Source organism: Solanum pennellii, chromosome 1, assembly GCF_001406875.1.
Source record: "Solanum pennellii chromosome 1, SPENNV200".
NCBI classification, from domain to species: Eukaryota; Viridiplantae; Streptophyta; class Magnoliopsida; order Solanales; family Solanaceae; genus Solanum; species Solanum pennellii.
The window spans coordinates 71,411,379-71,426,747 of record NC_028637.1 but is presented as its reverse complement, the minus strand read 5'-3'; the positions used below and the strand labels follow the sequence as shown (position 1 = coordinate 71,426,747).

The window sequence follows — 15,369 nt, the reverse complement described above, 5'->3', positions numbered from 1 at the left end:
AAACCACCATCAATCAATAAATTTTAATAATGGTTCATCTTTCTCTTGTGTTTATATTATATGGGTTACATGTAATATCTAATGAGATTTTTATTAACATGTTATGCAATCTTTTTGTATCAAACTTCATATAACTATAGAAAGTAGACTATTATATTGATTCTCATACAAAAAATTAAAAATATATCTATTAAAAAAAGAAACTTTTTTTTTTATCAGATTTCTCTTTCTTGAATTGAATGACATGAATTTGCTTCTTGTACTTTTTCAAGTAATAATGTAATTTTAGAATCCTTTAAAATGTTATTTCTTCATAGATGTGACCTCCTCTCCATATATTTTATAGTCTTCTTCTCACAGATTCTCTCCCTTCTTATCTATCTAGTGCTTTTCCTGTTTCATTTCATGTACTTCCATGTCTTGCTATATGGGATGCATTTTGATTTTTCATAAATAATTAAAAAGAAAATAATTAAAATTTATGGCAAAAAATATATAAGTATTTGTATGGTTATATTTTTTTTAATTAATGATAAATTTTAAATAAACGAAATAAATGTACAAGTTATTTAACGTCCCCTCAATTTTCTTTTACACTCTATCCATTTAAACGCAAAAAATATTATTTGATCTAGACTATTTAACATGTGTTGTTGATAAACAAAAAATTAAAATTGGTGTGTAGCATTCAATTAAATAATATCACATGTTTTATTTTTTTTATATAAATTTTTAATTTAGCTCAATATAGGTAAAAAGACCCATCTAGAAAATGTTACAAACTTGAAAGGCTCTATCTGGCTGTCAATGATTTTTTTTTAAATAGAAAAAACCGACACACTTTTATCAGTTATTTTTCGTGCAAAGACGCACAAAAATATGAAAAAGAAATTATAATGTATTTCTAAAATGCAGCGTTTATTTATAAATTTTTATTTTCTTATGAAAATTAACAGGCTCTGTTTATTTTTGAAGTACGAAACTACATATCAAGAGTATGAATAAAAGTCACAAAACCTTAAAAGTTAAGATTTTGTGTTTAAATGGTACTAAAAATTGAGGTTGAAAGATTATAACGGAATAAAATTGGAATAGAGCTCATATATTCCTCATTATAAAAATGAATCAGCAATTCAGAAATTTAATTTTGATTTTTTAAAAGTATATTATTATTTTTTTGATTTCATTATTTTGATGGTCAAATTCATTTTTTCGCTCATTTTCTTGTTGTTTTACCATACGTGCCCCATTTTCCCCACGGATATAAGAAATAATTATAATATACCCGTGAGAAAAACCATTTTAGATCTTACTTCTTTCTCTTTTTTCATTCAAGACTTCTCTTTTTTACTTCTCATATTTTTAAAAATAAAATAAAAATATATACAAAAAATACATAAAATTAGACGTTGACTTAAAAAAGCCATCATATATGAGAAAGATCAAATATACTCATAAAATTTTTTACAAATCAAAAATAAATTTTTAAACATTTTTTTCCCTCCGTTAGATGAAACGAATATATGTAAGTCATTTTTATAACGATAGAAATATATGTGAGTTACTTTTGTAATTAACAAAAACATATATATAAAACATTTTATAACTTTTATAACGAAAGTTATATACAAAAACAATTTAAATTTTACCTTTAATAAATAAAATTATTTATGTTTTGACAGAGGGAGTACTAGAAGGGGGTCAGGGTATTAAATCCACATCTCTCTATATATAGAGTATAACATATGATTATCAACTTCTCTTCATTATCTTATTTGCTATTTATTTATTTTTCTTGTAAGCTACTATATTGCTTCTTCTTGTTCCAACAAAAACATGGTGGTGGCTCATCAGCCTTCTAATAGACAAGAAAAAGAGCTTCCCATCATAGACCTTATGGGGGAGAGATCACAAGTGTCAAAGCTTATTGTCAAAGCCTCTGAAAACTTAGGTTTCTTCAAAGTTATCAACCATGGTGTCCCTCAACATGTCATCAAAGCAATGGAAGATGAAAGTTATGACTTCTTTTCTAAACCGACTTCTCAAAAACAGCGTGCCGGACCGGCAAATCCTTATGGTTATGGTTGCAAGAACATAGGATTCAATGGAGATCATGGAGAAGTTGAATATTTGCTTCTTCATACCAACCCTTTATCCAATAATACTATTTGCAATGACCCAACCCTCTTTAGGTATGTTCTATAACTTCTCATGTACATATTAGCTATTTTTTTTGGTGAAAAATTTGACATAGTGCAAGTTAACAAGATTTGTGTGGCTTTGTTTTGTTCAAGTTTAATAACCATGATATTATGTAAACATCTTTTGTTATAAAGTGGTCCAAGGAAAAGGATGGGAGAGGACCTTTACTAGTGTTATTTTGACTCGTCCGGTGTGAAAAATAAAAATAAATAGTGATGGATAAGAAAATGGTTATGGAATAAAAAGAATTATATATTGTTTGGTTGTCATGTTTGAGATAATTTATTTCACCATTTATATTATAGCAATGAAATAAATTATCTGATATATATGGTGAGATAAATTATTCCTGATAACTAATCTCAAAATAACTTATGTTGTGATAACTTGTTTTCAACCAAACGATCGGTAGATATCTTTTTGTGTAAGGTTACTATCAATTTAAGATTACAGTTTCTGACACTCTTTATTGTCTATGGAACATATGAATCACAACAACACACCTCATGCATTCACCAACGAAGTACTAGGAATCTGACCTGTCTCCAAAAGTTAAAAAGAAAAAAAAAATGTTGTCTACAAATGGGGTTAGCAATTTAAGAGGGGAATTTGGAATAGCTAGAGAGATTCTTACTAAAAAGAGTTGGAGGAATTAGTTTAATGATGTGAGACTAATAAATTTTTGATAGTACATAAGTCAATTTATTGGTTAAGGAGATGGACCTAAGTTTAGTTAATTTTGCTAGGTATTGGCCATCTTGCGCCAGCTGTAATATTATTGAATCTGTCTCGCCATCTTTGTTCTTTTTTAAGGATTCCAAAATAGCTACCGACGAAGATTACGGTGGACTCATAAGTATTTTTTTATTTTAATTAGTTCGAGTTCTGTTAAGTATGGAATCATGTTTGTTACGGAATGTTTTACCGTAATGTGAGACGTTTAGATATAAATTCGAATATAATCGAACTCTAATATGAATACTCAAACGAGAAACCAAAAAATAAAAGGATTCCAAAATAAGATTAAGACATCATCTCAAATTCATAATCCAAATCTATCATACTTTCTCGGATTTTAATTTGATTTCTTATTCATGCTCATTGTTTTCGTTTTAAGTATTATTCTATACTTTCTGGAATTATCTGGGTTTAAATTTTTTTGACTTTTTTTGTTGTTTTTCATTTTCTCATAAAGACCAATACTAACACAATAACTTAAGAGTGTGTTTGATTTACTTGTTTTACTAAAGGTTATAAGGTAAACTCATAAGTCGTCATATTAATTTTTGGTTTTAAATTTATTTTTAATATTATTTTTATTTTATTTTATATGAGTTAATTTGAGCACAGAGTTTAAGAAAGAATATTATTTCAAAAAATTTGTTAACTAAAATAAGTGATAGACGTATGTATAGCTATAAACTTGTTGTCTAAAATAAGTTTGACTCACCACTTTTACTTATTTTAAGTAGCTTATAAATTAGAAAATCATTGATCAGTCCTAAGCAATTTTTTGTTTTTATTCTTTTTAAATCTAAAAGTAGGTTCTTAAAATACTTTTTATCTTTTACAAACATGTTCAAAATTTAAATTAGAAAAAGAAAGTGAAAGGCAGTCCAAACACCCTCTTATTCTCTTTGATGTTAACTCAAACATGAAAAATGATTTATTTAAAGTTAGTGAAGCAAATGAGAGTCAAGGGTTGACTGTTGTATAATTGGTACATAAAATAATTAAGTACTAATATAAAAATGAAGGCCTCGATGGGCTAAATACCTTTAGACTTTTGGAGTAGTTAGCATATAGGTGATGCATAATTGGTGCACTTTGTATTTAAACAACTAGTTAATTCTACTGTACGATTTTTGACTTGAACCAACACGTGCTTCTCTTGGACCATACTCACGTGGATCCCTATTTTTGTTTCTCCAATAAGTGAGGGTTTTTACGCAAAAATGCATCCACAAGCTTCTCTTTAAATTTCACGTCATCTACTTTCTCTAGACGTATAAGGAGTGAAAAATGGACATAGGAATGTGGTCTAGTGATCGATGAAATAATTGATAATTATAAAATTTTAAGTTTAATTTTTAGTAGAGATGAGAAATATTAAGTGATTTTTTTTATTGTTTTGGTGACAAATATCCAGTAAAATTAGTTATCTAATGAAGAAAAAAAGAATTTAATAACCATAAAACTTTAGGAAAAACATTGTCTAATCTTTATCTTTACTTGGTAATATGGCAATGGGAACAAGGAGTTTAATGAAGTTACTATGTACCTTTAAGAAGTACTAAACATCTGGTATGGCATGTTACATTTGGAGTTGTAGTAGACTATTGATGTTTGCCTCAAGGTGATATTGCTTCATTATTATTAGTAATATCCAAGAGATATGAACCATTTCTGTTATATTGAAATAGTTTAGCTTAAAATTTGTCATATTGTATTTAATGACAATATTTTCTAATCAAACAACTAGTATGGTATATTTAAGCTCAGATATTTCAAAATTAAACTTTTTTTTTTGTTTTGGTGTCTAGTCATACTATATTTGGAGTTGGACACACCCTTCGTTTTAATTTTTATATTCTAATTTTCTTTTTTACTCTAATTAAAATAATGTTCTCTTTGTCGTAGTTTATATGTCTATTTTATTTTTATTGAAATGATTATAAATAGTTATTACTTAATTTAAATCACAATTTTTTTTAAAATTATTTCTTTATTAACTTTTTCCAGAGTCAAATTAATATATATATATATATATGAAATAAAAAAAGTATTTTTCATATTTAAAACTAACTCGTTAAGTCTTAATAGAGTATTCTACCTGTTATATTTAAGATAACAAAATGTAAAAACGGCATTTTGGGATGTTAGATGCATTATTTTTATTTTATTTGAGGATTATAAAATCTCAAAAAAATTAAAATACCACATTAGTCAAACAATAACACGTCAAGTGAAACAGACCTATCAAGACGAAAAGGGAACGTGGAATAGATATGATGATACAAATTTATAGTAGCACTGTAAAACTAGTACTCTCTCAGAAACAGCACATAATGATACAGAATCAGACTGACCTGTCAGATATTATTTCCATCTATAAGGTCCAAAACAAGTCGCAGAAATTAACAGGTTGTTTAAGTTGACTTAAAAGTTATTTAAATTTATTTTTAAATTAATTTTTTTATTTTAAAAAGCATTTGACAAATTGAAAATAATTTAAATAAGTAAAAAATAACATTAATATAAATTATAAAGTATTTAGAAAGTAAAAAATGAATTTAAATTTTTCTTTTTTTTTTTAAAAGAAAAATATGTCTCTCTTTACTTTTTTTATCTTTTGACTTATAAATTTTAAGTACTCCCTCTAATCCAATTTTATGTAACTTACTTTTTTTTAGTCAATCCAAAAAATGACACATTTCTATATTAAGTAACAATTCAATTATGAAATGTTCAGTTTATCCTTACTGAAATGATTTAACGTTATACAAATTCTATCATTGGACTATAAGTTTTAAAAAAACTTTATTTCTTTAATTCAATTATGTGTTGAGTCAAACTATCTCAAATAAAATGAGATATATGGAGTACTTTATCTAAATCAGTCCAAACGGGCTCGGCTCTAAGTATACTAGTATTATTTTAAAAAAGGAAACATGCATACATATACAGAGTGTCTTAATTACATTAAATTATTATTGTTAAAAGATTATTTAGTGGAAGAATGAGACATTGTTAGAGAGTTAATTGTTGGCGTTTGCTTAGGTAGATGAAGATATATATATATGTTTGATGTTGGTGGTTGGTGACAGGTGTGCAGTGAATGGTTACGTAGAAGGAGTTAGGGAGTTAGCATGTGAAATATTGGAGCTGATGGCAGAGGGATTAGGGGTCCCACGTACGTCAGTGTTAAGCAACTTCCTTAGAGACTCACATTCAGACTCTCTTCTTAGGCTCAATCACTATCCTCCTCTTGTACAACTTGTCAACAATACTAATAGTATTGGATTTGGAGAACATACTGACCCTCAGATCTTGACCATCTTGAGATCCAACGACGTTCCTGGACTTCAAATCTCACCACGAGACGGTTTCTGGGTCCCTGTCTCCCCTCACCCTTCTACTGCTTTTTGTGTCAATGTGGGTGACGCACTACAGGTATTTAATATTTTCATATAGGAATATTACTTATTCAACATTAAATACATAAATGCATGCATGCATGTCACCAATTACCTAGAGTGGTCTCACATATGTAGAAAGTGCATTGTAATCCTCAATAATTTAAAACGGGTAAAAGAGGCTAGAAATGAAGTGAAACTGATGTGATAGCTACATATTTTGGGGCTTAGCAAAACTACAGCTTCCTTCAGCACTGGGCTCTGCCCATTCTTACAATATTGATGTATTGATAAAACTGAACACTCTCTGCAAACATAGTTTTTGAGGACCCTACTTCTATAACTTCTCCCTATACTTCAATCTTCAATGCTATCTGAACAGCTCAACTTTTTTTTTTTTAAAAATATGAATAACTTTTTTTCTATCTATGTACCAAATGTCATAAAAGCTACACGAAAATTAGTAAATGAATAACTTGTTTCTTATCCAGCTAACAAACCACCTCGAAGCAATTCAATCCTAATGTAAAGTTGGTCAGGGAGATTGTTTATATGTTATCACTTAGTCCTGCATTTTGTGTAATACAAAGAGACTAACCCATTTTAATAATTCCTGTTTGTTGATTTCAGGCACTAACTAACGGAAGGTTTTTGAGTGTGAGGCATAGGGCTATGGTGAATTCCTGTAGGAGGAGGATGTCAATGGCTTACTTTGGTGCTCCAGCACTCAATGCCAGGATAGTTTGTCCCCCTGAGTTGCTCTCGCCACACGAACCTAATCTGTACAGGCCTTTCACTTGGGATGAGTATAAGAAAGCTACTTATTCCAGGAAGCTTGGAGACACTCGCCTTCACTTCTTTAGAGCACAATCAGATCATGATGATCTTACTGAATGATCTCAATACCTTTATTACAAGGAAAAAAATGAGGCTTGAATGGTTCTGTAGATCCCCCAAAAGGGGAGTTTTGTTTCTGTCCATTCCCTCTCTGTGTTTGGTTAACTAGGTTTTAGGTACATTTTACTTGGACTACTAGCTTTAATGTGATTTTCTCTTGTACTTTGATGAAGCGTAAATGCAATTTCTCTTTGGTTTCCACTTCCAACTCAAACTAGTCAAACGAACTCCTTTAAGTAAAACCATTTCTGATATGGTCCAAGGGACTGAGAAATGCCGAGTGCTTCAGTTTCAACGAATCAGGCAGAAAGTTCCAGTCAAATAGTAAAAGTTCAAAGGCACTAGCATGTTAGGTTTTATTTGACCTAAATTTCTTATCATAAATAGGTTTTTCTTTTAGGAAAAGGTTTTGGATTGACTAATTCTTTTCTTGTAGGAAAAGGTTTAGAACTCTATAAATAGAGAAATGTTCCTTCTAACTTAATCAGCATTCACAAAGTAGTCTTAAAGGGCTTTGAGAGTTTTGGTTAGGGGGAGAATTTGTGGGTCACAAGCTTGATACGTTATCACTTGTGTGAACCTCCCATGTATTCCAAGTGAATTGGTTGAGGTTGTTTCTCTCTGTATATGTTGTACTCACATATTTATAGTGGATTGCTCATCTCCTTTGTGGACGTAGGTCGATTGACCGAACCACGTTAAATCTTTGTGTCTTTTGGTATATTTCTCGTTGTCTTCTTATTCGTGGTCTTTTGAGGTTTGCATTGCTGACTTCCGCATATACACCTGCTTATTTTCGATCCTAACATAGCACGCGTGAGAATTGAATGAAACATTTTATTACACAGAATGTTTAGATTCAAAATCAGAACATTTATTAATGAATGACACCAATCAGTGTCACGTTTATGATTTAATCGAAAGGTACGATGATATACTACAACACAAGCTTTGGGAATTTATTTTGCACCGAGAACACAAACAGTCTGTTAAATCAGAAAAGGTTAATTTCTAACAAGAAAATCTCTTCATTTTGATGGTAAAAACATGGAATTGCAGAAATGGGAACACATTTAGAGACCTACTTGAGATCTGGCAGCAGAGCGTAAACATTTCCTACGACCATTTGGTCTTAGTGCACAAACACAATTCTCAAGGAGTTCATAATCCTCGTTCCAGAATAATTTGGATGCCATATCTGGATTTTGCAACAGCATCTTTGAGGTCAAGTATCCAGCAATTGTCCAAGTCTGACACAATCGAGCTTGCTTGCCAATGAATCTTCCATGCCTTGTATCATAATATTCAGGCCAGTGGTCAGCTGAAAGTCTCTTTTCAGCCAAATCCACCGCTTTTTGAGCTAGTTCTGGTCTTCCCATTTTGATACAAGCAAGGGTAAACTACGTATGAAAAAATAAAGATGGTTAAGATGGCTTATCGAGAACATTCTAAATATTAGTATCATAAATTCTAGTTCTGGTACACATTTATTTGCTGGCATATCATCTTTCTCATTTCAATTCCATAATGATCAAGAAATTCACAGGGAATGTACCTGCCACAGTAGAGTAGGCCATGAACCACCATTATGATATGACCAGGGGCTGCAGAAAATACATTGATTAAGTTTGTGAACAGACCTTTAAATTTTATCAAGAGTATTTTGAAAGTACACAACGAGCTAACACAAGGTACAGAGAAATGGGACAGAGGGAAGCAAAAAGGGAGAAGCTAGAGGCTCACGTATTCTTAGGGTCACTGCCAGTGATAATGCGCCATTCTTCATGTTCTAAAGCTGGGTAACAAATCTTTAGAGGCATTTTCCCCATGAGGTCATCCCATTTGTCTTCAATCAAATTCAAAATAGATTCATTCTGTTCATGAGATCCTAGTGATGAAATTATGGTCCAAATATTTCCATGAGTGAAAAAACGAAAATCCATATGTGCAGGTTGTAAATTGCCAACAAGATATCCACCAATCTCTGGAATCCAATCCACAAGCCAAGATGGAATTTGATCTGGGTAGATATTGAACTTGTTGATGGCATCTGTAGAATATTCTTCTGTTTTATAGCGATATATCTCATTAATCTTTTTCCTGTCCAACCAATAGTACTCCCTCATGTGAAAAGAAAGTGCACTGAGACGGTTGTTGATGGCAGAAACAAGACTTTTTGTGGAGTCGTTGATGCTGAGCATCTCACGGGAGCTTCGTAAAGCTGAATAAAATAGGGCCTGCAGATATAATGCATTAGTTCAGTAAAGCAGTAAGTAAACTATACTATCTGAAGCTATAAGCCACACAGCATACACTACTCAGGTCGAAAAAAATAAGGCAAGCTGTCCCCTAAGAGTCAAAATCTGAGATATAAGGTAGGTGAGAAATTCTCAGATGTAACCAACAGGGAGCAATTTACCTAGATGCTAAACAAGAGTCAATTTGATAGTAAATCTGTAGATAAGTAACATATTCTGTGTAATACTTACTCTCACTACACTAAAATGTTCATGTTCTCATGTCATGCTAGGATATACTACATCAGACTTAAACACGTGGTGAGTAGCATAATCAATATCCCTGCTATAAAACAAAAAATCTGATAATTCTCTCTCAACTATTTTTCGTACCATAGAAATGCTTCACTGAATTTTGCTGGCATCAAATTCGCCACGCCTGGCACACCCATCAACCTTTTGAGATATTACCACAGATTTGAGCAGGAAAAAGGAAGAACAACAAGGTGATACACATTCGTGTAAAAGAATTTAAGATGCTTTCTAGACAAGTTCAACTCTATCATAAAGATGGCGTTCAAGTGTATATTGTCATTATATTTTTGGTGCAAGAGAAACTTGTAGAAGAAACACATTTAATACTTGATTTGATAGAACCCTTCCAAGGCTAGAGGAGGGATGTGCAGCACTCTGTACAGATTTGCAGCACTTACTGCTTCTTTTGTGAAACGTACTAAATACCTTTCTCAAATGAAAAAAAACAGGAAAGGAAAGGAATTGCTTCAGTGGAAGTTCTTTAATCTTATTAGAAAAGCTCTAATGAAGGGGAGCCTTAATGCAATAGTAAAGTTGTCCCTGGTTGATCTATAGGTCATGGGTTTCAAGCCGTGGAATCAGCCATGGATGCTTGCATAAGATAGGTTGCCTACATTACATTTCCTAATATGCGACACTTCATTGGACCCTGCGTAAAAGAGATTCTTCGTGCACCTGGCCAACCTTTAGAGGCACTAAAGCAAATAACAGCAAAAGCAAAACTATGTAAAATATGAGCAGCTTAGGCAAATAGTGACATGCAATCCTGTTGAGCTCTACTGATTAAATTCTATCTCGTATGTTATCTTACTTGGATCTCAAGTGGATGCCCATGAATACCCATCCGCCTATCAATCATGCAGGACCCATCAGTGACCAAGAGAGTAGGAAACAAGTCAAAACCATCACTTAAGCACAGGTTAAGTATCAGGCAAATGCCTGTCTGCACATCCACCCTCTCTTGCAAAGTATAGTCCCCTGTAATCCTTCCATAAGCTCTCAATAAGATAATCCACCACAACCCTGTAGAAGTACAATAAAACCAGCACTTAATCTGAGCAGGCCAATTCATCAGAGGTTAGGATCATGAACCAGTACTGAGAAATCTCCAAATGCCAGTGGTGCAAAATACAAAACTGGGAAGATAATGAGCCCTCCCCCTCTACCGTTCTTCACTTAACTACCAGGCTTTGTCTGCAGCAGGGTACTCATTACGTGATCCATGAGTATCATTTGATAAAGGGTTCAAATTGTTGCTATTGACGAAAGAATGTAATAAAGCAACAAAAATCAGAAAGAGACAACCAATCAGGCTGTGAAATAATTAACACTAAGACATTACGTAGAACAATCCACTTACCAGAATCAACAGGTGCAACACGTCCAATTGCGGATTCACCAAAGTCTGGGTCCAGCATATCTTCAAATTCACCATTCCTTCCATCAAGAGGCACAGTTCTGACTTTAAAACTTGCGGGCATCAATCCTTCTCCAGGGTTATAGCAGTCCACGGTTTTCTCCCAGCTCTAAGAAGCACATAAAATAGATGTTTAATTTACCATGGGGTTTGCAACTTCCCAAGAAAGAATTGATAAATACAGGGATGTGATGTATGTCACACGTTAATGACATAATACATAAATATGTCCTTTAATTTGGCTTCATCTGATATTTGTGCCCTCAAACTTTGGGTGTGCAAAAGTAGACACTTGAACTTGTATGAATTGAACAAATAAACACATGTGACCTACGTGACATAATACACGTAGGATGTCGGGTAGAATGCAGTGTTTTGGGAAGCAAGAAGCAGAAGAAAGCGACGAGGGCTCGCTTCACAAAAGCGAGAAGCGTGAAGTGAAGCGCACTTTTTTTTAAAAAAAAAAGCGACATTTAGTACAAAATAAAAAAATATTATATAATTGAATAGAGGTAATATAGTCTTAGATTAAATGAAAATAGATGGTCAATAATACTCATAAGTCATAACATATAAAGCAAAAAATCAAAAACATTTTTTGTGTTACTACCCATAAGAGTTCATACGCCCAAGCCGGATCCCTCTTTTGTGACATTTTGAATGAGAAAATACAAGTTCACTAAATACTACAAGCAAAAAAGAAGTGTCAAAAAATAAAAAACAGAGCAGCAAGCATACACACTGATCACACAGTCAGTGTACAGATATAAAAACGAAAAAAACCAGCAAAAGAATTGAATAAAACAGAGCAGGCAGTAATATTAACAAAAAAAATAGGTCAGTAATTGTGAAAAGAAACAATAGCAGATCGCAGCATAGAAGAAGAGAAGAAGAAGAAACGACAGCAGAGAAGAGTCCTATTTGTATTACCCAAAGAGGAGAAAAGGAAAAATAAAGAGAGTAGCGAAAGAAGAGTAAAGTCCTAAAACCGTGAAAGAAAATTAAGTCATATCTATCTCAGATTTTTTTTTTTAAAAAAGAACTATTTCTTTTAATTAGAAAAACCTAATTGTCGCTTTTTTATAAAGAACGCGCTTTATTGCGCTTTTTCCATAGTGTCGCTTCTCGCTTCTTTATTTGAAGCGAGTGCCTTTTTCATATCGCATAGCCTCAGGAGAAAGCAGCGCACTGGTTGTTAGGTTTTATTTGTCCTAAATTTCTTACCATAAATAGGTTTTCCTTTAAGGAAAAGGTTTTGGATTGACTAATCATTTTTCTAGTAGGAAAAGGTTTAGGACTCTATAAATAGAAGAATGTTCCTTCTAACTTAATCAGCATTCACAATGTAGTCTTAAAGGGCTTTGAGAGTTTTGGTTAGGGGGAGAATTTATGGGTCACAAGCTTGATATGTTATCACTTGTGTGAACCTCCCATGTATTCTGAGTGAATTGGTTGAGGTTGTTTCTCTCTGTATTTTGTACTCTCATATTTATAGTGGATTGCTCATCCCCTTTGTGGACGTAGGTCGATTGACCGAACCACGTTAAATCTTTGTGTCTTTTGGTATATTTCTCGTTGTCTTCTTACTCATGGTCTTTCGAGATTTGCTTTGCTAGCTTTCGCGTTACACCTGCTTATTTACGGTTCTAACAAGTGGTATCAGAGCCAGATTCAATGATGGATTCAGGTTTAGTGGTTCGATAATCGATGATTGAACCAGGTTAGAAGGAGATGTTCATCTTGACGGGTGTAGTTCTAGCCGCAACCTTTTTGACAGTAATGAAGATTTTGTTGGAGAAATTGTTTCAGAGAGGTTCTCTGTGTTGAGACATAAATTTTGCAAAGGAGATTATGGAGAGGAGAAACAAGTTGTTGAAGATTAAGTAAAGAAGGTGGACAAATTTATTTTGTCAGAAATTCAGGCCAAGGGGGAGATTTGTTAGGTTAATTTTGTCCTAAATTTCTTAGCATAAATAGGTTTTCCTTTAAGGAAAAAGTTTTGGATTGACTAATCCTTTTTCTAGTAGGAAAAGGTTTAGGACTCTATAAATAGAAGAATGTTCCTTCTAACTTAATCAGCATTCACAATGTAGTCTTAAAGGGCTTTGAGAGTTTTAGTTAGGGGGAGAATTTATGGGTCACAAGCTTGATATGTTATCACTTGTGTGAACCTCCCATGTATTCTGAGTGAATTGGTTGAGGTTGTTTCTCTCTGTATTTTGTACTCTCATATTTATAGTGGATTGCTCATCCCCTTTGTGGACGTAGGTCGATTGACCGAACCACGTTAAATCTTTGTGTCTTTTGGTATATTTCTCGTTGTTTTCTTACTCGTGGTCTTTCGAGATTTGCTTTGCTAGCTTCCGCGTTACACCTGCTTATTTACGGTCCTAACACTGGTAGCGCCTCTCCTTGAAGCGCAATTTTCTGCGCTTTTCACAACACTGGTAGAATGTGATTGTTATGTGGGACGCCAAGTACGACGTGTGCTTGTTAAGCTTTGTACAAGTTTAAGTGCCTACCAAAAGGCACTTTTATGTATTATGTCAATGTTAACTGAAATCAACAAGCTTTTTTCTGTAAAAACTTGAGTGAGAAATGTTGATTTATCCTAAATCATTTCAAAAATAAAGCAGCAATCCTTCGTAGATATATTAAACTGATTCTGAGATTTCTCATTGTACACACATGCACACATGAATGTCCAAAAGGCCCTATGATGGATTCTCAAACTAAAAAGAAACAGTAGCCTGCATTATTGGCAGCAATTGGAGTGCAGAAATCAACGCAGATTGTGAAAATGATACAGCTCAAAACAGAAAAGCAAACTTAGATGTTTTTTACGCAATTATAAGAAATGCATACCTGCAGTTGCAGAGTGTGGAGCAGAAAATTCTTGACAATCTCCCCCTCTCCATTCAGCAAAAAAGCAAGAGCTGATGGGACAAAATCGCGTATAAACACTTGATCGTAGTTAAGCGGCTGCTTATCAGCTGGATCATTAGCTGCCACAGTCCCAACGGGGAAGCCACAATAGTTAACAACTGCTCCCCTAAGCAAATTCCATGCCTCCTTTTCCACTTCAGATAACTCTTTCTCATGGGGTGATTCAGAAACACACTCCCCATTTAAATAATTATCAGGATGCTTTACATTTACACCTGATCCATTATTTATATCTGTCCTAATTTCTTCTTCTACTTTAGCTACATCTTTACCTGATTCTATTCTGTCAATGACTAAAGGCTTCACATTTAAGCACCCCTGTATGTAAAACTTATTGAACCTCTTCTCATTAACTTGAGCTTCAATCGAAGTTGAAAAATTCCTTACATCAGATGCAACATTTGCATCGACAGAGTAGCACCTAGTTTCCTTATTCAACCTAAAATGCCTCCAATTCGAATCGGATCCACAAAAAACACTCCGATTCGAACCAATAATCCCTATAACCCTAGTAGCATAATCAGAAACCGTATGTATATCATCTAATTTGCAGTGCGGATTCGACAAATTATCATTCATAAAATGATTACATTTCCCAATAAAGGATGAACCTTTACAACTGCTGAGGATTCTACAACATGGTTTCATGGTTGAAATACTAATGCAGCTGCTAGTATTCATTTCTTGAGCTAATTAACAATATACTAAAATTTCGTTCCAATTTGAATTTAACTAATTGTAATATGTATACACATATAGATCTGTTAATTATGAAAAACAAATCAACAGATATATATATAGGTAGATAATTAGATATACAAAAGAAAAAGATTAAAGAATGAAAAAAATATAAACTTACAGTTCAAATGAGAAGAAGTGTGTCTGAAGAAGAAAAGAGATTTTTCAAACAGTAAAGTTGGTGGAATGATTTTGATACTTATGAGGGGTTTATATAGGTGAGGTCTCTGCGAGACTTTGGACTGAAGCTTCTTGGAATCAAGTTGGATAACTTCACAAACAAACTCAAACGATGTCGTTTTTGTCTTTATTATTTTTGCCTTTTCACGTTTTTTTTTTTTAAAATCTCGGTCATATTGATTTTAATGTTATACTCGTTTCATTTGATTATGTTTTTTTTTGTCTACAAAGATTATATAATATAAAAATTAAATTACTTGGGCAAACTATATTATTTCAATTTTAAAATTTAAATTATTAT

At 32.7% G+C, this 15,369-nt stretch overlaps 2 protein-coding genes across 2 annotated transcripts; one reads left to right on the top strand and one right to left on the bottom strand.

The window, feature by feature from the left end:
- Positions 1–1,753: 1,753 nt before the first annotated feature.
- On the top strand, positions 1,754–7,439 carry LOC107029813 (gibberellin 2-beta-dioxygenase 2-like). The gene is made up of 3 exons (XM_015231262.2): positions 1,754–2,192; positions 6,030–6,375; positions 6,969–7,439. Exons 1-3 carry the CDS (start codon positions 1,837–1,839, stop codon positions 7,233–7,235), a joined length of 969 nt encoding a protein of 322 aa, XP_015086748.1. The 5' UTR covers positions 1,754–1,836; the 3' UTR covers positions 7,236–7,439.
- Positions 7,440–8,110: 671 nt separating this feature from the next.
- Positions 8,111–15,078, bottom strand: LOC107009180 (alkaline/neutral invertase A, mitochondrial). The gene is made up of 6 exons (XM_015208464.2): positions 14,070–15,078; positions 11,148–11,313; positions 10,599–10,810; positions 8,979–9,472; positions 8,791–8,839; positions 8,111–8,635 (listed from the first exon to the last, which is right to left on the bottom strand). The coding sequence occupies exons 1-6, from the start codon at positions 14,829–14,831 to the stop codon at positions 8,309–8,311; spliced, it is 2,010 nt and encodes a 669-aa protein (XP_015063950.1). The 5' UTR covers positions 14,832–15,078; the 3' UTR covers positions 8,111–8,308.
- Between the last annotated feature and the right edge of the window lie 291 nt (positions 15,079–15,369).